General features: G+C 38.8%; 3 protein-coding genes across 7 annotated transcripts; 2 read left to right on the forward strand and 1 right to left on the reverse strand.

The window, feature by feature from the left end:
* The first annotated feature begins 795 nt into the window (after positions 1–795).
* Positions 796–8,848, forward strand: LOC122398607 (active breakpoint cluster region-related protein). Of its 5 annotated transcripts, none has more exons than XM_043398664.1 (13): positions 796–1,288; positions 2,141–2,615; positions 2,686–2,920; positions 3,013–3,292; positions 3,372–3,551; positions 3,639–3,851; positions 4,012–4,131; positions 4,200–4,453; positions 4,632–4,929; positions 5,087–5,369; positions 5,451–5,721; positions 5,802–5,973; positions 6,046–8,848. In XM_043398664.1, exons 1-13 carry the CDS (start codon positions 1,175–1,177, stop codon positions 6,460–6,462), a joined length of 3,312 nt encoding a protein of 1,103 aa, XP_043254599.1. In that variant the 5' UTR covers positions 796–1,174; the 3' UTR covers positions 6,463–8,848. The 5 variants fall into 5 exon arrangements, with proteins under 5 accessions (XP_043254599.1, XP_043254602.1, XP_043254600.1 ...); XM_043398667.1 differs by having other exon boundaries at positions 4,632–4,893; XM_043398665.1 differs by having other exon boundaries at positions 4,209–4,453.
* A 285-nt stretch (positions 8,849–9,133) lies between these two features.
* Positions 9,134–11,784, reverse strand: LOC122398220 (tyramine beta-hydroxylase). The gene is made up of 10 exons (XM_043397912.1): positions 11,509–11,784; positions 11,293–11,446; positions 11,065–11,211; positions 10,746–10,993; positions 10,511–10,664; positions 10,108–10,371; positions 9,797–10,027; positions 9,597–9,725; positions 9,341–9,515; positions 9,134–9,279 (listed from the first exon to the last, which is right to left on the reverse strand). Exons 1-10 carry the CDS (start codon positions 11,682–11,684, stop codon positions 9,134–9,136), a joined length of 1,824 nt encoding a protein of 607 aa, XP_043253847.1. The 5' UTR covers positions 11,685–11,784.
* Positions 11,785–16,951: 5,167 nt separating this feature from the next.
* On the forward strand, positions 16,952–25,309 carry LOC122398159 (putative phospholipase B-like lamina ancestor). The gene is made up of 7 exons (XM_043397823.1): positions 16,952–17,139; positions 20,984–21,246; positions 23,059–23,208; positions 23,287–23,533; positions 23,599–23,846; positions 24,123–24,363; positions 24,450–25,309. Exons 2-7 carry the CDS (start codon positions 21,137–21,139, stop codon positions 25,098–25,100), a joined length of 1,647 nt encoding a protein of 548 aa, XP_043253758.1. The 5' UTR covers positions 16,952–17,139; positions 20,984–21,136; the 3' UTR covers positions 25,101–25,309.
* Positions 25,310–25,985: the final 676 nt, after the last annotated feature.

Here is a 25,985-nt window from a genome sequence, read left to right on the forward strand (position 1 = left end):
ATCCCGCTGTCGAATTTTAATTTACAGTATGTATACGCAGAATACGCACTAGCGCCATAATAATTTCGATAGAGTTAGTAGAGATACTGTATACAAAGATCAGGGAACATAATTGAAACAATTGTAGAGCATATTAATGACGCATGCAAGGTATTTAAGTATAATAATTATCCGTAACTGTTATTGCTAATAGCAAGTACATTGTACACCACTGGTGATCACCGTTACTTATATATTTTATCATAAATTAGCATTTACTTAGAATGTATGTATTTTCAGTTCATTTTGAAATGTACGAGAGTATCCGAAATCGAATCGAAAAGATAGAATATGTGTTCTACTTTAAATAGAGCATAATATTTCAACATTGATTATATTCAATTTTAATGAATTATCTTTAATGTTTTTCAGTACAATCAAAGTTCAGGCTTCTTACTGTAATATTCGTGAGTATAGCAAAAATTTCGATGCTATTAACAGTATAAATATTTCTGAACTTTGTTAAACAGTATAGTAATTACGAACAATTACGTAAAAAAAGAATATCATCGTTCATCGTTGCGTTACACGGCAATTTCCTCACGGCGAGGCGCTTAAAATTAAATCTATTCCTATCTAACATTCGAATCGAACACAACCGAATTCGCATCATCAAGGTGAACATAAATTATATCGTTCCAAAGTAAGAGGCAGGATTTTGTTGCGCGTTTCGCAAGAAATACGAATTTCTATTTTGCGTAAGCGCACGCCGTGAAGAGTATCATCCGTGAAGCGCACCTGCTGGCAAAGGGGCAGTGTCCGCGAATAGAGTATAGCAGAGGCGTCAAAATGATAGGAGAGGGCATGGGGATCGGATCGTGAGCTACGCGCTACGCAGGAGATGTCGACAAGATGACAGCGGCTGTGTGACGCTCGTTACGTTAATTCTTGGCTACAGGTTTGCCCGTGTACCAGGAAGAAGAATCGTTCGTGGCTAAAAAGAACGACTTATGACTCGTTACGGTAGTACGCGCGTCTCAGTGGATACTCTGCCTCGAAACGAGATTGTAATCGGGCGAATTCGGGTAAGAGCCGTGACCGCCGCGCCCGTGCAATGTACACAGCGGCTTGAATCGTGCTCGAAATCGTCACCGTCCCCGAGGAGTCCTTATCTTCAACGGTCTGGAGTGGAGTAATGAGCGTTTTCGGAGATTTCCAGCGTGTCTGGGTACAAAGATTCCCGGACAGCGCCTTGCCGGCGGCCTGGGAAGAGGACGTCAGGGCCAACCTAGTCAAGCATAAACAGAAGGTAATAACTCGGAACCAGAATTTGTAATCTATTCTTTTTTAATTTCTGTAGCGAAGGATTCGTACAAACAGAATTTTTAACGATTCATTCAAGCGAGGTTTCCTGTCAATATTCATCGAACCACCGATCGTACCGTTTTTCGAGCACGGTGGAACATCGTATGATACGGTCCCTTGTGTTTTGACTTTAGTTATTACGAAATACATTATATCGTAATCGGTGATTACTTATTCGCGATCAGTATACGAAATAAGAGTTTTTTATGCTTTGGCTTAAATTCACGAATCATCGTAATACAGTGAGTTGACTTTACCATTTATTATTTTTAGGAAATTGTATCACAGTTTCCTTTTTCAAAAATTTATTTAGAAGTTCCTTTTCAAGAAATTCATCTAATAATACTTCGAATTTCTTATTGCTAAAATTTTCCTTGTTCTTGAAGTAATGGTGGGCCTCATTACATGAGTCATCGTATTAATTTCTTAGTTAATTGAGAAATTAACTTAATTTATAGTTGTGCATGGTTAACAGTTTGCATAATATGTTTATTCTGTTTCTGTTAAATATATTGATTAGGGGCCAATCATAAAATCATTACGTAATAATACATTTAATCTTTGGTGGAAGTTGGATCATTTTTTTTGTTTTAGAAACATTAATTTTTGTTCATAAAATACTTTGTTTGGTTCTGTATTATTGAATCATTGCTTCCTTATCTGAAACCTGTTATCATGAACTAAAAAGACATGTTTATATTATATTTACTTTTACTGATATATCCGCATGAACAAATAATTGCAGCTAGCTATAAATTCTTAATGAGTATTAATCAAATATTAAATGTTTCCACAGGTAACAGCTTTGAGGGAAGAACTTGAGAAAGAAGAATTTTATGTCGAATATTTAGAAAGATTATTAGCTGATGTTGAGCGGCATAAGCAATTGGCAAATAGCAATGCTACAACAACACCTGAAAAACAGCAGCTCACAGAATTTCAAAATCAACATACGTGTCAAACACTAGAAAACAGTTTACCAGATTCTACAAACACGTCTCATACTCAACACGTGGAGCCATCAGCCCCGCCCCTTCCTGTACGCGAAGATATAAGTAAATTCCAGGATAAGTGTGTTTCTGAATTGAGTTCTACTCTTAATACGAGTAAAAGACCCAAAAGTGAGATACCGAGGAGTCCTGATAAAGTGCCTGAACTTAGAAGAAACAGTGACCCAGATGTGCCAAGTAATTATGTCACTGTAATTGAAGTGACAGGGAGCTCAAAAAAAGATAAAAATGAAGAATCTCTTAAAGAAGAGGACGAGAAAGGTGTTGTTCTTGTTAAATGATATTTTCATGATTAAATTCACTTTCATTTATGCTTGTACTCGATGAACAGATTTGGAAAATGCGATTAACGAAGATGGAGAAGACGGTGATGCGGAGGCATCGGAGGAAGAACCATACTATGATTCCGTAGCTTTAGATCAAACTGGAGAATATGTATATATCGACGCACGTGTACCACCCGTTGGAAATAATAATGGCAATAGACCACCGCCGAGAAGACCGCCTTCCCTTCCAGATTCGCCAGGGAACCAGAGTAACTATGTCAACATCGACTATTTTATACAGTAAGTTATTTGTGTCATAGTAAGACGTCATAGATACATAGCTTGTCCCACTTTTCTAAAATCACCCTGTATAGAACTGATATTATTTTTAGGCACAAAGCAGCAATGGACAGTGAAGACGAAGAAGGTGCAAGTCCTGCGCCACCGATTTTACTACGCGCTCTTAGTACCGATAATGAAACGGGTAGTAGCGACGCAGAACCTTTAAGTTTAAGCGAAGGTAGCTTAGAATCGCCGACACCGACTACACCGCGCCGGCAAGAGAAAAGTAAAGACCGTGAGGACGATAGAACGTCTATGATTAAATGTATTGTAAACTCGGTAGTAGAAAGTGAAACTATATATGTCGAATGTCTAAACGTAATGTTGCAAGTATGTAGTCTACCTTTCGATTTAAGTGATCCATAATAAATATATTTTTATCAATTCTAATAAAAATATCTACTTACAGTACATGAAAGCTATTAGAGCAACATTGACCACGTCTCAACCCGTTATTTCTGAAGACGAGTTCGGCACTATGTTTTACAAGATTCCCGAGTTACATGCCTTGCATCAAACATTTTTGGACGGTCTTAGGAAAAAATTAGAAAAATGGGACACTAAAACTACTATAGGCGAACAGTTTAAAGTAAGAATTGAATGTCCACAAAGTATATGGATCCAAAGAACAGAGTATTGTACTTTCTTATCGATGTTGTATTCATATTAACTGTAGATGGCCAGCAACATAGGATTATACGGAGCTTTTTTACACAATTACGCTCGCGCTACCGATACAGTACGCAGGTGTTCCGCACATTCAACTCAGTTCGGTGAAATTACAAGGGATATAAGACTCAGAGGATTTCCCAAAGGTCCAGGTTTATCACTAGAAGATCTGTTACACAAGCCAGTAGCACGAGTACAAAAAAATGCCCTAGTATTGCATGTAAGTATCTATTTATACGTAGTTTGTTATTGTTACTGGAAAATATCCGATGTGTACTATTGTTAAATAAATGCTGATTGGTTAAGACGATAAAGTCTGGTAGAAATATACTATCTTATCTCGAAGTTCGCATTGATAAACCTTTTTCATTCGATTGTAGGATCTCCTTAAGCATACACCAGTGAATCATGCAGATCATGCACCACTCTCAGAAGCTCTTGCTATGACTAGAAATTTTCTAGACGAATTCAACATTATTCAAACGAAATCAATGTTTCCGGTGAGAATAAGTGTTATAATATTTAAAATTTGTATAAATTTATTGTGACGCGTATAAAAGAGAATCAGTTTTTTCAGAGTCATGACAGAGCGCAACGAAGATTAGTGAAAAATTCATTTGTGGTAGAATTATCTGACGGCCATAGAAAGCTGAGACATCTGTTTCTATTTAATGACGTTATTGCATGTGCAAAATACAAAGCTTCCGGTAGAGACAAATTTACATTTGAGTTAAAGTGGTATGTACCAGTGGCAGAAGCGGTAGTGACAGAAGATGGTATTGAGCCGCGTGAGACTAGTCCAGCTAATGTCGTAGCTCTGAGGTACGTATCGATATTTACTGATTTTCTTATTTATATCGATTCTTTAGGCCATATGAACTTTTATATTTTTAGATGTTAACAATTAACATTTTGTGTACTTATATATATTATGATGATTGTTAAAAATGTATTATTTACTTTTATCGCTTCGTAATGAAAATGCATTATTAATACATAGGTCACAAGCATGTACTGTACGTGATCAAATTTTGTGGGAAGAGCGAAATGACGAGAAACGAATTAGGCTTGGTGGTAGAGGTTCAGAAAAGAATAGGAAAAAGCTTGCTGAGCTCGAGGCTCAACTAGTATTAGCGTCACCAAATTTAGTATTACGCGTTGTGCATAAAAGCCAACATCGAGTACAAAACTCGTACACGTTTTTTCTATCCAGTGAATTTGAACGTTCTCAGTGGGTTGAAGCAGTGGAGGCATTGCAACAGGTAATGCGTTCCCATATGTACCTAGATAAGTCAAAGGTGCGTAATTTTTACGATCACGAATATATAAATATTCTAAATATATTAAATAATATTTTCTATTTAAATTCAACGCAAGGATGCAAGTAACAATGTACTCGTGAAAATAATACAAGCGAATGCAAACAAATAGGTTAGGTCCGTTTTCATTTTTTAGGGTGGACAACCTCCAGGACCGTTACCTTTATCGATGTACGAATTGCAGGCATGGGTTACAGCCTGTCGTACCTATCTCCAAACAGATATGGGCAGCTATTTATTAAGATCAGGTCGCGATGAGAGTTTATTACTAGGTGATCTTCATTTGACTTTACTTGGTTTGATACCACCAGGTTTGGATAGAGTGGGAGATCTTTACATTATCGTGGAGGTTGACAGTTACGGGCACTATTTTAAACGAGCAAAAAGTCGTGTCGCAAGGGGTCAAGCTCCAACGTGGGGTAAAATATTTTTTAATAAAAAGTAATTGTAAAGTTATCGATACAAATACATTTAAATTAATTATCTCCAATTTTCTTAAGGTGAAACGTTCGTTGTTGAATTGGAAGGAAGTCAAAACGTTAGAATTTTATTGTACGAGGAATGTGGAACGCGTTCGGTATTACGGGGTAAATGCGTACAAAGATTGAGCAGGTCTTGGCTTCAGTCGGATCAAGTGGAGAGATCGTTAAATTTGGGACCAGCTACTCTAGATGTAGCACTCCGTTTCGTTCCAAGCGAAGTAACATTAAGACGGGTACCATCTGCTAAGCCTCAAGGTTTATTCGGAGCTAAAATTCAACAAGTGTGCAAGTACGTTTTATCCTTTTTAAACGAAACACAAGTACAGTCGAATTCGGTTAAAATTTCTAACAAATACATTTGTTCTACAGACGCGAGAAACGTGACGTTCCTTTTATAATAACGGCGTGCGTTAGGGAGGTGGAAAGGCGAGGTGTCGGAGAAGTCGGTTTATACCGCGTTTCTGGTTCGGCTTCAGATTTAACCAAATTACGTAAATCGTTTGAAAGTAATTCGTACGAAGCAGAACAGTTACTTAAAGAGGTAATTATTACAGAACCTTTCCCTTCCAATAGTCGTTACATATGTAAAGATTTTTTATGTTTCTATATGTAGGTGGATGTCCACTCTGTAACAGGTGTTCTTAAGTTATACCTTCGAGAAATGCCGGAAGCTCTTTTCACGGATGCCCTTTACCCGGCGTTCCTGGAAGCCTTTCAAAACAGCGAGTTGTCGAAGAGCGTCGCCTTACGGCGAGTCTACGAGAGTTTGCCAATCGTAAATAAAGCGGTCATTGACTTTTTGCTCGCTCATTTGATACGCGTTAACAAACACGAGACGCAGAACAAGATGTCTTTGCACAATTTGGCGACAGTGTTCGGGCCGACGCTTCTCAGACCTGGCACGAATTCGCGATCAGACGCGAAGAGCCGCGACCCATTGGCGGCGGGCACTGTGGACGTGATGGCGCAGGCCGGTATATTATACTGTTTTTTGCAGATGCACATGCAACAGAACAATCAGTCACTCTAGTCGAGAGGTTCTTGTTGATACATCGTGGCGTCAGTTGCTCACCGGGAATTTCGCGCAACGGGACAGAGACTCGGCGGCGACTAACGCTGGAATGTAAAAAATTAAAAATTTTTTATAATATATTTCGTTAGTTGGCGAACTTGTCGAGATTGTATGCAATAGCTGAACCGCATGATTTTTTAAACATGTCGTTAACGGCGATATTTCAGGCAAAAGGTTGCTCGAAAATCATGCGGATCAGTCATTGTGTAAGGCTTGAGTAAGTTGACCCGTTAGTTTTGTGACGTATCGTTTATACAACGCTGAATTAGACGCATTAAGTAGTAGACAGGCTTCGACGAAACCCAGATCGATGAAACTCCTCTTTTGCATTGTTACGCATACGAGTAACGCAGCAAAGTGGTCTTAGGAGCGGTAACGTATCGTCCCTGCTTCAAAGTCCGTGATATATTTTATACTTGTATTCCCGCGAAGTCCTAGCCCACGATCTTGTGCGCGTGTAAACGCGCGAATCATTTTCAGAGATATTTTGAACGAAAATTTCTCCTATGAGAGAGAACAGGAGACACAAAGCAGTCCGGTTCGCTATGTATCCACGCTTTAGAAAATAAGTATTTTTTCCAATGGGGCGTGTTCCTAGCAGAGAGCCTACATTTTTTTACGCAACAACGTGACATACCTTTTACTATGTCCATGAAAATGTCCACGTATTCGAAACAATAACGTTTCTAAGTATTCCTACAGAAGATTTCAGAAAGCACGTTCCTCGGGATGCGCGAATTTAAGCTTAATAGTGACGTGTAATATACAGGCTGCATTGTTTTTAAAAGGAAGTCGCGTTTCTCGCCACTTGTGAGCCGTTTTATTCTTTATAAAAATATTTTGAAATAAATCTGTGCTCTGGAGTGTTTTCGAATGAACATTTCAGAGCAATGTAAAACCAGGTTTTTAATATTTAAGCTGTAATTAGACTCGTATTTGTTTTTTACTCACACTGCCTGGCCGTTGATTCTATTTTAGTTGGACCAGCTACCGGAAGTGGTTTCTACGATCGGAAACATTTCTAAATATAATATTTTAAATACTTTTTAAAATGTATGTTTAATAAATTATATAGCAATTAAACGTTAAGCATTGCTAGCGAACGGTTGAAAATATTTTATATATGTAATTGTAAAATGTATTTTATTCTATGCATACATTCCTCTGCCAACTTATTACTGAGATGAAAGGATATTTGCTAATTATCCTTAACATTTATTTGTCAGTTCTTAAAGTTTGTTAAAGTCTAAATACAGCTTAATAGAGCACCAAAGAGAAATGATTCTCTCTCATAACTTCAATAGAGAACCGTGGTTAACCCTTTGAAGTATTGCAATATTTATAGTTTAATATCTACTACAATACTTACCTTATAATATCATCCATTATATTTTGCTATTTCTGTATAACAGAACCAATTAATTCTATATATTTGCATTAGTTGCATCTTTAGGTAAATTGCTCTTTATTAAATCTGTACTCGTATTTTTCAAAATACCGTAGAACGTCGTTTATTCGAACCGGTATACGTCTCGTTTATGGTTTCTGATAATCGACGTTTCGCGGTATATGCTTCAAAGGGTTGTAGGAAAGAAAAAGCACATTTGGCAGTACAAATTTAACACTTTATAGAATCCCCGCATTGCATGCTAGGACGTTTGTGAGCTACTTTGTAATCAAGGTCGAAAAAAAGAAAAAAAAACAAGTCTGACGAGTGTTCGATAAACGGAATAGTATATAAGTATTAAACAACAGAAGGAAGGAAGGAATGAAGAAAAAATTACGCCGAGGTACTTTTCCGGGGGTGACCATTGTGCTAGAACGAAGGCAACTATCGTGTGCGTGGTTTCAGCGTGTGTGCGTATGTATGTGTAACCCGCCCTTGTGTATTATATCGTAAATATTGGATATCTTTAATTTTTATATCGCATTTAGCATAAGATGCGTCCCTCTTTTGTACATTCATGAAACGTGTAAAGACAAAGTTTCCGCTATTACAATTTATTATTATTATTATTAATATTATGATTATTATTATTTTTTATCACTCCGCATTTCACCATTACCCGATAACCACGAATCAAGCGTTTGTTACGATGTTCGGTGAAGCTAGCTTATCCGCAGCAAGATGATGTACTGCCAAAAAAACAAACCCGCGAAACGCATAAATATACCGACGGTTTATAAGCCTATAAATCGGAAATATTTATCGTCGCCCATGGGTACGTTTAGTAGTCTTCGTTTCATTTTCTTTTTTTTTTTTTTCTTTTTTTTTTTTGTATGTAGAAAGTTAATTTTAAGCCGGAGCACGTTGTATTGTAACCAGAGTTGTTGTTTTATTTTAGAGAGCTGTACTCTTTCGAGGCGATCTTGAAAGGCTACAGGTAATAAAGAGAAGATAGATTGAAAAAGTGTTTCAATAACTAAGCATTTTATTTAGAACTGTGAAAGCAGGTAATTTTTTAATTTCGATGGAAATAAATAGAACTTAAGCAGATTACATTTTAGTATATTTTGTTTCGGGTTAACTTTCAAACTTGTGTGTATGTTGTGTCCTAAGGATACAGATTTTTGTGTTGTTAAGCGTTTCCGAATGTAGATAAGATTATGTAACGAGAAAACAAATGATTCAAATTGAATTTATTGTGTCTTGTTTAAGCGACGAATCAGGACAACTTCGAGCCGGCGGAGGTAATGGCAGTTTAACTGGAGAAGCAGCTATGTTGTCCCAAAGCCCCGGAAGTCGAGACCCGTCCGAACCGTTGCATTGCATTCCTAATTAAACGTATAATTAGCGACTTATAAACAGATAAGGATGGGATAGTAAATCGAGAACCTAATGGTGCAGCTTCGTAGAGATCGTAAAGAGCTTGCACGCGAATTTTGGTCCATTCTATACTTTCGTAATTCGAGGAAATTCCCTTATCGTTGCTGGTCGGTTGATTTTCCCATTCTCTCATGTACCGAAAATACGTTCTCAAAGCATCGTCACTTATAGCGCTCTTGCAAACCTGTAGAACATTGTTTCATGATTTTTTTTTAACATTCTCTCGAGGAATACAAATACAAAAATAAATACAAGAATCTCGTACCTCTAAACGAGCGTTGGGGTAATAATGTATGTAATTCACGCACATTTCATCGGAAATGGCGAATCCTCCGAGGGTAATATTTTTCCTATCCATCGTATTGTACGTGCAAGTTGTTATTAAAGAATCGCCCTGGAAATAATCGATAAAAGAATTCACCGTACATCTCAAACAAAGTGTACAAAATATTAAACAATTTTTACAGGCAAGACGGTGACATGTTTCGGTAAGAGTCTGATTTCTTGGAAGTGAGTGGAGTAATGATTATCGTAGTTCAACATAGGCAACTCTTCACCGTCTCTAACGTGACGAGTGATAACTTTTATGCCTGTCAGGTGCGTGTGAAGCTGAGACGCGAAAATATGAATGCCATGTTGAGGAAGACCAACTCCCGTACACTCCTGTATGCAATGCCCCGACAAAGTGAAAGCTTCCTGGAACAGTAACAAACGCAACATTGCTCTTATTACACCTGCATGTTATTTACTTTAATTGTATTACATTAATTTATTACTTGCTGAGGCGGTATTGCCATTTTATCTGTATATTCTAGCCCTAACTCGATCACGCCGGCATCGTATTTACGGAGACTCTTCGTGAGGATGAAACGGATCCCCGAAGAATCGATATTCCCATCCTGAAGCTCGGGATTGTTGTAATGGACCTCCAACATAACGTAAGGATTGAAATCGTTACCACCGATCGAGAGGCCAGCTTCCTCGGGGTAGACGAATGCATCCGCTCCCATTGCCCATGCTGCCAAGACCTTTTTACAAATCTGAACAAAAATTAACAATATTAACGGACTGATTTTCATACAATTCGATGCAGTTTTTAATCTCTACAAAAAAGTATTCACGTACGTATATCGTAAAAAAAAAATTAAATTATCTTATAAAAAAGAAATGTTAACGCACTTGGGTCTTTTCCGGTCTGTCAGCTCCATCGCAAGGACCATCGTACATAGGGATTTCGAGTTCCACGGGACCAGCACAATGGAAGATTTCCATATGATGAACCAGATGTTCATTACCTGCTTGAATGACTGGACCAAACTGAAGAATGTGATGCCTACGGACGAGTTGCATTGAAAAGAAAATTAATTGGAATTTATCAGTTACAATCAACATTGTTGGAATAGCGGCGACTCACTTTTGAGACAAAATTGACGGCAATTTTTGTACGCGGCACCAATAAGTCGTTTCCTTGTTCGGTACCTTTACTCGATGCGCCAACATTTCCAAGTGCCAAGCATTTGAAGGAAATGTTGGCTTTCTGTGGAGCACTCTGACCAGCTCCGTTCGCGACATACCGGTGACTTCCGCGTCCGAAATTTGCAGACCAGCCAGAGACGACAATGGCCCAAGTCCTTTGAGCCACACCAAGTGAGTGGTACCTCTCTGAAAACGTTCGCAATAAAGTACTCGGAGGTACTCGAAAATTAGCTAAATATCCCGGTAATTTTATTCACCTCCATGATATAATCATTTTCATCGCAAGTATCAAATTTTCTAGAGAAAGTGAACTTCGTTACGTTTCCTCTCCTTCTCCACGCGAAATTCTCGCAGTCCTGTTGCGAATCGAGGTTCAATCTTCCCTCGTCGTCCGCCCATGCATCCTACGATTAAAAAAATATGCGTAAGAAATCATAAAATTATGTATAAAGGATATGTAAAATGTCATGGGATATTGTACATACCTGCAACTGGATTTGACGATGCCAATCGATCCAAAGGACACAATAATCGGCGGGTTGTACTTCTCCATAATTAGAGAAACCAATAGCAAACCAGGTATTGTCGACGCCTATGTAGTGAACTTCCGCGACTATCAATTCGCTCATAAAATCAACCCTAAAAAATTGCATGTTTATCAAAACTTCAAATGGTATATTAACACTTTTTCGAAGATATACCTCCAATGAAACATAGCTTCCGAACCAAGCGGTATTGCGTGTACATTGGTTTTCTCTGAACTATCTTCCCTGCTTTGCTGATGATTGTGCCAAGATAAACACGAAACGGTACTCAAAATTGAAAGTAAAATCAGTTGCAGTGTTATCGAGAGCATTTTCAATTTAAAAAATAACATTTAAAAATTGTTTATTCTCGCTGTGTAGTTTATTAACGATTGTACGATTTATTTGATAGAATTATTAATTTTTGGTCTTGAATTATCGTGTCTCTGTCACGGGTATTTTTGCAGTGTTTCACTATCTCGTCGTCGATTACTACTGACAGGGCCAGGACGATTTGGAAGGACGAAGATTTTATACGACGGCGGTTTGCCGCCGAATAAGAGCGGCGCGCACACGCAGAACGATTTCCCGCTGTCGTGAAGATACGATTTTGTATTGGGAAAAATACAAAAAATAATTTACAAAAAAGGGATATTTGAAACTGATAAAGGACCACTGAAAGGTATATCAATTTATTTACTTTTTCTAATTCTACAGATTTTGGATCGCAAAGTTTCTATTCCAGAGCGTAGATGAGAGAAATTATTAGTCTTACGCGCATGCGTAAAGGTACGCATACTTCAAAGTGGGTCTCATGCATTGCAATAAGCCGCGAGAAGTGAGAGATAACAGTGAGAAGTAGTTGACAAAAGGTTACAACAATGAATAAAAGTAAGCAAAATCATCCATTTATTCTAACTCTATAATCCCTTCGTACCTACAGCTCGTAACATAGAGTCTCGATCAAAACAAGAATCAAAAATTAATTTCGATAATGACTAGTTGACGATTTAGTTTTCACGCATAATTTGATCATTACGTGAACTTTTTCCCTACTTTGCCTCGTCCTTCTAAACGAATTCATCCTATCGCTCAATTTCATTGTCGTCATTTACTCGAAAGTAGATTACCGAGGTTATCAACATCCAATAAGCGAGAGATCGTTTTGATTATAGGCGATAAAATTCACAATATTGTTCAGGTGTTCTAGTAACTTTCCAATATTTTGCTATCGAAATTCGTGGAAGCGAAGATATATCTTTCGGGAAATTTTGCGTGACGCGTGAAATATAATTACATCAATATTGACGCTAACGAACGATCGCGTATCTTTGTCATCGAACGCGATTAATTTTAGCATAACGTTTTCATTTACGCAGAAATATCGTGGCATATCACGATATATTAGCACCAATCGTACGCAGAACGTACGCGGGCGAGGTAAAAATGCTGAAACTTCGAGAAAATGTCTTGATAATTGAATACCAGAGGGCGCATATTGCATTCCATTTATGACGCGTGCCTCGTCGTCCCGACCGCAATCAAGAAATTCCATCGGCTTTTATTGCGAGTAGAATTTTCGCGAAAGGCTTTATTTAACAGCAGCGGACTACATGAGTCACACGACACAAATTTCGAAATTTATTCGATCATCGATACGATTCTCCATTTATTTACAACGTCTTTGTTAAACTAGGTTCGTTTCCTCATCTAACGATTTTACATTAACCTCTTTAAGGCAGGGGTCGAAAACGAGGGGTCTTATTGAGTTTCTTTTTATTTCTTATTTCTTTAGCTATTATTTTATGGGCATTATGTGTATTATTATTACCATTATCGTGGAAGTTATTATTAAATCACGACGATGGCCTCAAGATTGCGTCTCTTTTACAGAAACAAAGATCCAGACGATGGGCGCTGAAAGAAGCGGTAACTCATTGTGTGCCGGTCCAGTCCTTCTAAAGAAAAGGAAGAGTTGGGCAAGCTTCGGCCCTTAGGATCAATGAATGCGTCGATCGTGGCTAGGGGCCGGTCGTGTGAAGCACAATGGTCCGCCCGGTCTCACGGATTGACAAACGTGCCGACGCGAGACGCCCAGGTAGACGATCTCGTCTGAGACCTTGACTTCCGGATTGTTGCTACGGCCGCACAGTCTGCAATTAAACGGCAGGTGCACAGTCTGCGAAGTATATGAATAAACCTGACGCTTTCTCCGATGATTCGCACCTTTTTCTTCTCCTGCAAATAATGAGCTGTTGATAGTAGAGGATCACGTTCCGAGATAACCTTAAAAAACATTACAATGTTTTTGGAATAGCCCTTTGTTTAGGATGAATAGAAAATTACAGTAGGGGATGGGAACAAATAAAATTGCATATCACAGGAAACTCGATAGATTATATTTCAAATTCTCGGTTAGTAATTCATGTAATTCTCACGCGATTAGAGTTTGAAAAAGTCATTTTGCAATCTGAAACTTTTTTTCCGAGACATAAGCAGCTTTTTTTTTATCGTTTACGGAGTTCGTGAACACGCGTTTCTCACGTGCGAGTGCGTGCATGCGCGATTTTGCGATCAGACGACTAAGATATAAGTTACGCACGTCGGTAGATTTTAACTGCTGATATCTCGAAATCGAATCATCGAGTTACACGGTGGTGAAGAACTTTTCGATTTCTCATTATACGTGATAATAGTATATTTTAATTTGTCCCATCTTTTTAGGTAAATTAAATATCAATGCAATACTTCATTCTGAGATTAACATTTTGGAACAGCCAATCTACTAATTGTTCGAAGCAGTGTACGAATATTGCATATCGATAGGAGTTATTCTTAACCCATCGATAAATTTGCAATTCAAATGTAATAAGTCTGTCGTACACGGTGGATTAAAGATGTATCAGAAAAAGTATATTCTGCTCAAAGTAATTACAGAATGATGCCTGTAAGTTATTTTAAAGAATAAACCAATACGAACAATGAAAGAAGTATTATACATTCGACACACTCTGACCAGGTTTCAAAATATTGAACGTCCTATTCAGAGCCAAAATTATTCGAAGTGGTAGCCCTCTAATTGTTTTGAGCAATACAGAATATATTTGTGGTTCACATTATTGCATTCTAGCCGTCGATTATGCAATGTTGCGAAAGAATAGCCGCGTATTGCGAAATACTTGTACATCGTCTTGCAAATCGTTTATTTGACATTCTTACCAAGCATCTGGATACTTCCTTTTGCAAATATTTGTATAGCTTTTCTGATCAGGACACGCATCGAAACAAACAAACAAGTTTTTCCGTTATCGGGAGTGATCAGGAAGCAGCGACGATTGCTCGGGGAAAAAAGAGACTTCTGGAGGTTGATGAAGCTGGATTGAACTTAATTGAAAATTTTAATCGCTTCATGAACGGCTCGCTCGAGGCGTCTAGCCACTCCTATTACGCAATTGCATCGTTGAACTGATAGCAAGCTGTTTTTATAGGCGCCATCGCGCGAACCGGTATAAAGCCAGTGATTCACTGAAAATCGCGTGTCTTATCTCCTTATCAAATTTCGCGGAATAGCAACACATTGCAAGTTTTGAGTTGCATGTCCGCGATTACCATCGTGGTAAATATGAAATTAAAAAACAATAAAGGACAGCGAACTTGATATATAATTGATTTATTACGGTGCACCGCGCGTGATTAAACGCTGATATAAAAATCGAATGATAAATCCTTCGAACCGAAAGTCGAGCGTGGTATTCGAATGACAAAAGGTTGACGACACTGCCCACGATTGTAGTGGACGGATCGAGCATCTCCTCGAAAGTATTCTCGAGTGTCTACGCAATCTATGAGATTCATCGTGACGTTCGAGAATTCACCGGCCAGCTTTATCAATCATTCTAGCATCGTACGAATCGAATTACGCGCCGTCTAACGAAACCTGCGTTACGGAACGTGTCTGCTGCGGGTACATAACTTAAAGCTGTGAGAAACATTGATATTCACATAATAGAATAAATGGCGAGCCAGGACGTTGGAATAAAAAATACATAAGAAAGACACCGGAAATACTCGATCTTGATATAACACGGCTCATTGTATTAGTTGGTTTCTGCTTATAGATGCTTCCGGAACGAATTATTAAGCACGGTGAAAATTAATTAGTCTATACGGATCGTCTGTTCTCGACTTTGTTTGAAAAATTCCTGTAATCGAACTGTGGTATCTCCCCGTTCCTATATACGCGTTTCTTTTTTCTTATTCTTACAGTCTTGTTAAACGAAATGCATCCACGTTTTTATTCGGCCGGTCACAGTTACTAAGTGACTAAAATTTTCAATTAGATCCAATTAAAACTCATTAAGTTGGAGCAGCGACGACAGTCTTCCTAAAGAACTGCATACCAAGCGTTCGTTCCTTACGACAGAAATATGTTTCATTTGTTCATACATTTTTTTAATTTTTAATTATGTTTAGATTCGAACGGATAATGTATGAAATGATTATGTCCCTTGTTTAGATATCTGTTACTGATTATCCAGAAACTTTTCCCTGGATACTTCTTTCAAAGTACTTTGTACTATAATGAACTGTCGTACATATTAAGTTACAAAAATATTGATAAGATAGTGCGAAATCAATATTTGTATAGAATGTTCGTATACTACTGGAAACAATTAGAGATCGTTAACTGAAATAAATGTGCCTGTCGCGGCCAATCTCATCATATGAAACCTCAAAGCATGTTTGAAAAGTTCGAGATTCGATGCAAAATATTAATTAGTGAACTCTTAAAATCAATAACGATATGTCGAGTGCATAAACCGGCCAAAATCAATTAGATCGCCCAGTTTAATCGCTATCAAGGAGGTATCTAATCTCTAATAATTCAATTGATTCCCCGACACTTTAAAAACTGCTTATACCAGGTAAATTGAATAATCAGTCAATACATGACTCGTTAAATAGACAGCACTGCGTGTTCATCGACGATATTTTTTTCGTTCTTCAAAATCGCGCGGAGGGTTGCAAGGTAGTTCCTCTATCTTGAACAATGTATTATTCAACTGTGTTTAAATCACTCATGAAAATATTTGGACAGACATTGTTTCATAGTAGTTTATATAAGAAAATTCATTTCATAATGCCATTTCAATGCACAGACAATCTACACAAAAGCTATTATAATTGTTTATAAATAGATCTTCCCCAAATTGCAATTCAATGCTATTACGTATTAACGATAGAATACTAATTATTGATCGTTTTGCAGACAGAGGCGTTCAGAAACTTTGAGAAACACCGTCGAGAGCAGTGGGACCAGATTAAAGGGGGAGCGTGTGTCAGTGAGTATACAGTTTCTATTTTAAATTTGCACGTTAGAGTCCATTGATGAATTTCTGTCAAAACAGATATCCAGGTGAACGAATCTGTGAGCAAAAAGTTAACCGACGAATCGAAAATTTCGCACCCTCTGGTCGCGCCGGTGCTACTAATAATAAGCGTGCACGCGGGGTGCCACGTTGTGGCGTCTCGGCACTGACGTCGTCACGCAATAAAGGACGTCGACGCCGGTTGGCGAGTAGGAAAGTGGAAAGGGAATTGTACAACCGCTCGAAATTGTATGGACGGAACGGGTCGCGACAGTCGGGAAGCAGCTAGTGCTCGCGCTTGGACTTCAGTGTCGGAGCAACTGGTCCACGTCGTAAAATCGCGGCAAAAAAGTTCACTAAAGGAATGTAATCTCCATACGAATGACCGATTCTCTACCCGTTTACGACGCGCTCCAATACAGACTGTCGATTGCCCACGGTGAGTAACAGCCGATACTCCATCAATGAAAAATTCATCGAATTGCGCGCGTCCATGTGGCCCACGCGCACGCGGGATTGCAAGCGTTCCGAGGCGACCGCGTCAAAACGATTCTCGAATCGATCACGATCCATAGAACTGTCCTCACTGTCCGATCCACTGATGGATTTCACGAACTTTTCACGCGCAGTTGTGGCTCGTTTTCCTCCTTGGTGAACGCACGTGGTTCTGTTGACTCTGCACGTGATTCCGGCTCGTCTCTGCCGTGATAGTTATCGTTATATGTTATTATTTTTCCTCTATCATACTATTGTACGCAACCACAAAGAAAGGAAATATTAAATCTTGAAATAGATGCTAATCGTTGCCAAGTCTAACAGGAAACTTCGATACTCGTCAAATTCATGTTACCTCGCAAACTATAATCGTGTCTTATTAACAGTATTGTGTATTGTTTCATTGTTCCACGGACTGGCAAAGTTGCACTTATCTGCTACGAACGTTGTCGGTTTGCGGAAAGTCAAATAAAAGACAGTGTAGTTAATGAGACCCAATTATACTTTATACACACTGTTATCGTTATACTTTAGATTAGAGTTCGTTTTTTAACTCTTCCGACTTTGGTTCTTCGGAGAATCGTACTGCAAATTAAACATTGGTATTCACGTTTTCTATAAATCATTAGCTAGCCTTGGATCGCTGTGCATTGGTTTTGATCGAATCGGTGAACCACGTGGTGCATTTCCGGCGGGAATATTTAGAGCCACGAAGCAACAACGTGCTTTCCCCCGTCAAGAAAAGTACATAACGACGTTGCTTATCTAAATTGACGCTTTTAGTAATATAAAAGGAAAGTTATTAACATAAAAGTATCATAAAGGAAACGATAGAGCCGAGAAAGCAGACTATAGGAAATAAAAAACGTTGTATTCTGACCAGGTCCTCGTTTTTACTTTGCTCGCACGAAATTAATCATAACAAATAATACTATAGCTGGAAAAATTGTTTCACCTTTGGCTGAAAAATGGTCGTAACTTTAAACGCGATGATAATAGGCAACACGAGCCAAAGCATAGCGAGGTATCGCTGCTCCGATTTATGGCCACCACACATAACAGTGATATTACTAGGGTAATTAAATTGAAATTTATAACGAACACGAGCACTTGTAATTGCTAATTAAACCAGTGGCTATATACACACATATATCATGTCTATCTATTATCTGCCGCGCAATTTATGCATAAGACGAGTGATAAAACTTACGATGGTATTTTTCAAAACATCATCATTTTTAATACACGGGAATAATTAAATACCAATTGAACGTGTAATTACACTGTATAATGACACGCGTCGGGATTTAATATCGCGCGATCTGTATGCAACAGGAGCACCAAACTTGTTTTCTCCGGGGGCGCACCCAATTCCATGGAAAAATTCCTATTCGTTTCCGGTTTTATAGGAACGTGCTTGTAAATCGATCACGTTATCGTGTCCGTGCAACAAATATCGGCCGTTTTCGAAAATCTCGCTTATTATCTTCCACATCGACGACGAGCTTTCCGTGCACGTTTATTTTCAATTTATACACCTCGCGCTGTAACGTGTTCTCCGCTTTACGCGATTTTCTTACGACAGGTTTGTACACTTTTGTAAATTCATACGGAAGATTTGGTCGTCCCGCGATGCTACGAAAGCGTGGGAAATTATTTTTAGATCGTTGCTAGACGCGTTACAATTCGTGCTATTCTAACGTCTTCGCGCGGAGGGATAAATGTCCTTTTAAGAAGTACCTGAGAGGAATGGTATACGTCTCGAGATAAAAATATTTTTAGGGTAATATTTCACAATTTGTTGTACTCGTTTGTACAGGTCGTAAATTCCTCTTGTAAATCTTGAAGGTTTAATTAATTTCTCCGTTTGCAAGGTGTTCCTTAAACGTCTCGCGGAAACGTTCTTTGCACAATGATACTGCTCGCGACAATAATAAATTTAATGCATCGCTTAGAACGCGTCTAGAAAACAATGCAACTATTCGATATACGACTAGAAGATTAGCTGTGTCATGTACAAATAAACTGTGGGCGATTATGAGGAAGCTTCGGTTGACTCAGTTACTGCGAATCTGTTCCGTGCGACGAAAGTAATGTTAACGAGTCGAGTACGTTTGCAATTAGTACTAATCAGAGTTAGACAAATTTTATTTAGAAATATAATAAATCCGTGGTTCTGTAATTAGGTTTCCACTGATTTTTCAACGCTTTCTACATCGTTGTTACATGCTACTGCGAAGTCATGGAATTCATTTCTCCTTTGGAAGTGATTCCTTGAAAATATGGTTGAAGTATTAAAATTTAACTACAGGAAATAACGTTACACTTTTAGTATTTATATTCCCATAACAAGTTTAATTTATCATTTATTACAATCGCCCTTCGTTCAATTTTTTATCTACGACGTCTCGTTTGCTCAACAATTGATGTTAATTTTAATTTGGTTGTAGCAGTGTAATAGAGTGCGAAGAGTACTTGAGTTCTTCTGATTAGTACTTATAAATGAGTGCTCCGTAGTTGCGCAATTTAGTATCGATAATTAAAGTAGCCAAATGTATCTAATTGCAAATATCAACGGAGAAGTTGCGAATGTGCTAACCTTAACCTTCGTCGGTGATTCGCAAGTTTCTAACAGCGTAGTCCTGTTCTCCATTCAATATAAAGTTTTATAGTACCTGCGTTAAATCCTTTTACCTACGATGATTGCTATAACGCGCCTCAATATTATACGAATCAACGATCTGTGTATCAATAATAGCATTTCCTTGCCATTCTTGTACTTTCAACGGTCTTCTAAAAATATTTCAAGCGAGTAATTGCTCTTGACATTAATAGCAGCCTCTTTTGTATGTTTGTCGATTTCCTCACGCGTGTACTCGCGAGTGCCAAATATTATGCTTGCGGAGAATTCGACCTCAACCTTCGTCTCGTTCGATAGATAATCCTGTCCCCGAGGAATACAATTAACTGCGGACGATTTAGAAATAAAATCACAAATCACGGATGAAACAAATAGGGCATTTTGTGGGGAACGAGCGCTATCCAGTTGTTACGCGATCAGACTCGATTTTTCAATGGTGGAAATACCGGGAGTCCGTCCTTGATTTGTTCAGTAATTTAATACACATTACTTGCGATCGTTCTCTAAGAAATAAATACTAGAATGGGCAAGGCTGCACGCAACTGGTATTGAAACCATCTAGCAATAAATTAGAACGTTGTTGCAACAAAATAAAATTTTATTACAAACTGAGGCCAAAGATTGAATGTCTGTACAACGAACGAGTTATTAGAAGCGGAATGAAATGCTATACACCTCGTGCGTTAACGTTCATGTTATCGCGAAAGATATTTGAGTAGGTGATCATTAAATCTAATTGTTTCGAGCAATGTCGTCTGCAATTGTCACGTCTGTTTCTCGATAATTCTCGCCTTAACAATACCTTTACGTCTCAAAAGATAAATATATAATACGGTTGCATCATATAGAGAAAGGATTTAAGCACCGAAGAAGTGCCAAAATGCACATTGTTCGAGATAATTTGGTGTCGCTGTACGTACGATCTTAGAAAGTGAAATCAGGAATGGAAGGAATATATGTTAATATATTTTTCCGGAGGTTTGACTAGTCTAGCACGTTGAAGCTTTCATAGGTGATTACCTAGCTATTTTTAGCAGAATCATATATCAAATTAGATTCAGCTGACTGTTGCATAATAATTAACGTAACAATTGATATTTTAAATTGAATTCTATTTGTTAACGATCGTTCGTTTGTCTGTTTGCAGTGACCACGGGACAAGCACGTATCAGCTGTTTTTAAAGCGCCTGAAGAGGCCGAGGACCAGGCTTCTGTAATCGATGGGTTGAGAACGCGAAATTCGTGCTTTTCAGCTTTCTTCTCTTCTTGAAACCAAGGTGTTTTAGCTTACCGATGAGCCATGCTGAAGGTAGTAGGAGCCTCCTGGCTGCAGACACGCATTTCTACTTACATCCTGATCGCTGTAGCTCTGCTGGGAATCGGAGCTATTATTCTCGGCGAGTTCGGACAGTAAGTCGATTGTTGATTCATCGCTGACACCGTTCAAGTGCTATACGACGCGTACACTGTATCTGACAACTTTATCATTCGATGTACTGAAATAACAGCCACGACGACCCGGAGATTTTTTAACACGCTTTAGGGAAAGCGAATGTATCGATAACTGGTTAGCTCAAGACACCCAGGGACAGTATATTATAAATATAATTGTCATTCGCGTGTGCAAAATGGGTTACTAAGTTTTCCATTTGAATATTCATAAATTCTTCGCATGTTTCTCTCTCGAGGATCGACGAACTGTATCTTGGAGCGTGGAAACCTATATGCATTTACTTATCACGACGCTTGTCAGTTATTTTTGTCAATTGTAATATGGAGAATAATGATTAAGTAATCTTCACGCGAGCACAATGGTCTTGTTCCAACAAATCTGTGAATCATTGTACATCGAGAGTGATCGATTGCTCGAAGTTTCATTCTTCTGAGAACAGACTCCCGTTATTATTAACAAAATCTGAACAATATTTTTGATAATGGAGTTCAGTGACTGCAACGGAAGAACGAGACTTTTTCTGATCGATGCGTCCGGCAACTGTGTTGGAGCACGATTACTTTCTGTACGCTTGACACGCCTAAGATGCGTGCTCTACAGTCCCGACAAAATCAATCGGTCGTTCGATGATACTTCGCGCTATCTTGTAGCGTTTGATAAAGTGCAATTTAACATACGAATATTCCCACAACGAATAACTTGCGGGTTTGATCCACAGGGGTATCGAATGAACCAAATACCAAACACCACTTGAGTGGCCTGTGTGGTTCCGCCATCGACGTGCAGCGCCGAACACGCGCGAACGATAATGGCCAGTGCAAACAACGATTGCTGACACGTTTTCAAGAGAAACAAGTCGCGTTATCTCTTTGACGAAACTGTGCCCCTCGGAGGTCTCTCTACGCACACGCGTAGGGCGCGCGAGATAAGTTGTATCGAGCCACGCGAAACGGTGCTCACACCTTCGAGCGGTGTCGTGTGTGTCGCGAACCTGCCCGCGACATGTAAAACTCGAGCACGAATCCGAGAAGCCAGACATCGCGTTACCCGATACTCGAGTCCCGACCGGTCTCGACGAGCTCCTATCGCTAAAACGTTGATGCCACCAGACGCTGCAACCTGCTACAGTCGGAACAAAATCGATGGATCACGGCCACCTAGGCTCTATTCCTATCCGAGAACACCTCACTCTCGACTCATCTGGTTTAAAGTCATATAATGATGCAGATTCAGACAATAACTGTTATTTGTTCTTATAGAATTTCCTATCGTGCAATATTCTACGGTCGTTGGTCCAATTTAGATGTCCCGTGGCGACACCTCTCGTACTCGCCACTAGAGGGACCGTTCTCTCGCAAGTGTTCGACCTTTCGTTCCTATATATACACTCCTCGACCATCCAAAGCCCCGGCGTCTAAGGCAGAGCCTTGGTGATGGGTCCATTAGCAGGCCCAGCTATTCCTCCGTTCAGCAAGTCGCCACAGTTCAATATTTGCGTTATTAAATAATAGAAATCTTGTTCTGTCATCAACCCATGATAGATCCCCACTTCTAGGAAGTCTTACGACCTTCTATCACCTCTTTAGCAATAGAAATGGCCTTCAGTTTGGATTCTAGATACGGTATCAGCATTTGGTATTTCAATTTTCATTGGGTGTCCACGACATATTACATATGCATGAGAATAGAAAATATTAACACTATTTCTACCGAAGAAATAAGTAGCTAATATTTTAAATCTCTAATTATTTATTATTGTACGTTAACAGTGTTGAACAAGATGGTACTTATTCAGCAACCGTGACATGGAACCGCAAAGGAGGATACCGTATTGACTTTTGGGGCCAAGGCAATGATCTAATGGCCGTGCCATTGCACGCCGCTCGCGCATATTATAAAACTGGAATTTTCGAGCACGGGTAGGTCAACGTTCTGTTAACGTTCGTCACAAGAACCGACTGTATGGAATCTCTTTAATAAATTGTCAATTGTTGCAGATGGTCTTTCATTGAAATAGAAACGTCATCAAAATACCCGGACACCGTGCAAGCTTACGCCGCCGGGCTTTTAGAAGGCAGCCTCACTTGGCAATTAATTCATCATCATTGGCACAACACCATCAGACCTGTGTGCGAAGCAAAACCTGTCGAGTGCCAAAAGTTAACGCGGTATCTCCAAGACAACACTGCCGTTATCCGTGAACGCGCTGAACTATTGGATTCTACGGATCCTTTTTGGCATATGGTATACGATCAAATTACATAATTAATTAAATTGTTCGATGAACTAATTGCTAATGTTTCCTTCAGGTACGATTATTTTACACACAATTGGATGGCTTGGAAGCTGGTTGGAAATTCGCTGTACGTCGGAGCCGTGCCCCGGTGTCAATGGAATCGGAGGATTTCCTTTGGCTCGCTCTGGCTTCCGACATACCCGGCTTCCAACAAGTGTTTAATGTTTCAGACATTCCTATGAGTTCCATGATCTATTTCAAATCGCTCCCAAGAGACAATTCCGAACCTTTGATCGCAATTGGTCATAACACTGCTGCATCGTAAGTAAACATTCTTTACATTATTCGATTCACACCGATCGTTCCGTATAATTTTTCCCCCGTAACGTAACGTAAATAATTAGTTAATTAATTTTAAACGTGTTGTGTGCAAACTAATAAGTTTTACGTTTCTAAGCAGCAAGGATGGCTACAAAACACGTGGGTATAAGAGGATAACGAATATATTGTTAGCTGATAAGATCAGAATAGAAATAGGTATATTATAAAATTCTAAGTTTATTCGATTATAAATATCTTCGTGTATTCGTTGTATAGATACACTAAAATGCTAAGACTCGTGAAAAAGTACACGTTCGGTTATCATGTACTGCCTGCCATAAAAACCGCAGCATTAACTCCAACCCGATCGATAGTAATGACGTCCTATCCGGGAGCATTGTCATCTGGGGATGAATTTTATTTAATGCGCAGTAAAAGTCGTGAATTGATCGTTGCCGGAACATCATTACTAGCAACAAATCGGAGCGAATGGAGCTTCTTACACCCAAAAGATCATGTATGATTAAATGTTACATTAACGATCAAGAGCGTGGACACGTATTTTACTGTTTAAACAAAAAATAATTAAATGACGATGATTAGGTTATGTTATCTGTGAGACTGATGACGGCAAATCGTTTGGCAACGAACGGCCAATCGTGGTTCGATATTATATCTAATCAAAATGGCGGCGCTTCTGCGGTACAGTGGATTACATTCGAGCCACGTTCTACGACCATGGTATTAGTAGAACAACTACCGAGCATCACCATCGCCATGAATTACACGAAGGAGTTCAAGAAGGCCGGTTACATATCTTACGTAGGTATATCGAACTTTCGTAGCGTCAACGATGTCGTACAATCTGCCAAAAAGAACGTAAACGTCTGGAGAACGAGTTTAGCGCGTTTGCAAGAGAACGTCACCACGTTCGAGCAATTTCGTAAGATGATGCGTGGTTGCAGCCAGGAAGATTGCACTGCCGAAAATCAAAATTCTAAACTGGATCCACTGCAAGAATTGACCTATCGCGGAGACTTGGAAGACGAGTCGTTAACGTACGGTATTATAGACACGAAAATTCTAGCCGTCGATTCTAATGGTTTCGAAACATTCGAAGTAACTTCAGGACCAGCCACCTCGCAATCGCGAACACCCTTTAAATGGTGCGAAAGGTTTCCCAATATTTCGCATGTAGGACACCCAGACGCATTCAATTTTGAAAGTATCACTCCTAGATGGGTTTGGTTTTAATTAACGTAATTAACAATTAACATATTATTAAACTGTACTTATAGCCTTGTAAACCATATATCGTTACTTGAAGAATCGACGCGATAGCCAGTCAATTCTTTGCAGTTGGATTTTACGTTTTTAGACGAAATATTAAATATCGATATTTAAATGTAATCTTATTTTCTTTTTCTAAGCTGGCTCATATGTTAGCTGCCTATGGTGAAATTTAATAAAATAAAGTGAAAATACCACAGTTTATTTTATTATGTAAGCACTACCATGACATTCTTATTCTAAAAATGTCACTTTCTTTCGTAGACGTAGTAGTGGTTAACAGTGATCCTTAGAGATCGTTAGTAGTTGTTAGCAGAGGACAGCAGTGATCGTTAGAAGTTGTCAGTAGACGTTAGCATTTATGTTTTTGATCTTTATTCGAAAATAAAAGAAATATTTATGGTGGCACAGTTTCGAATCATGGAATATCTGTGTCGGCGCAGTGAACGTTCATTTGAAAACCTTTATGTTTTGTTCCCTCAACAGCCGTTTGTATTAATTCCTTGTACAGCTTCCAAGTAATTAACATATATCGTTTTGTTAATTTTAGTAAGTTTTGTTGGTTATCGCGACAATCCAGTAAGTGGCGTTATCTAGTAGCCCATATGGAACTATTTCTATATGGGGGCTTTTTCCATAGAGGGCCCCACTTACACAATTTTCTTTATTCGATCAACTGCTTCCATTCAAAATGCGTAAGAATAATTTCTTTCTTTCTACAAATAGATTATCAATTCAGGGATTTAACTCTTACTTATTAAACACTTATGATTACGTTTCATGAATAACGTAGAAGCGTACTATGTAAGCGAAGAAGTAGAATCAGGTGAATAAAAATAAACATAAATA

Source organism: Colletes gigas, unplaced genomic scaffold (genome assembly GCF_013123115.1).
Source record: "Colletes gigas isolate AHSC1104 unplaced genomic scaffold, ASM1312311v1 Colletes_gigas_Sc00011, whole genome shotgun sequence".
NCBI lineage: Eukaryota > Metazoa > Arthropoda > Insecta > Hymenoptera > Colletidae > Colletes > Colletes gigas.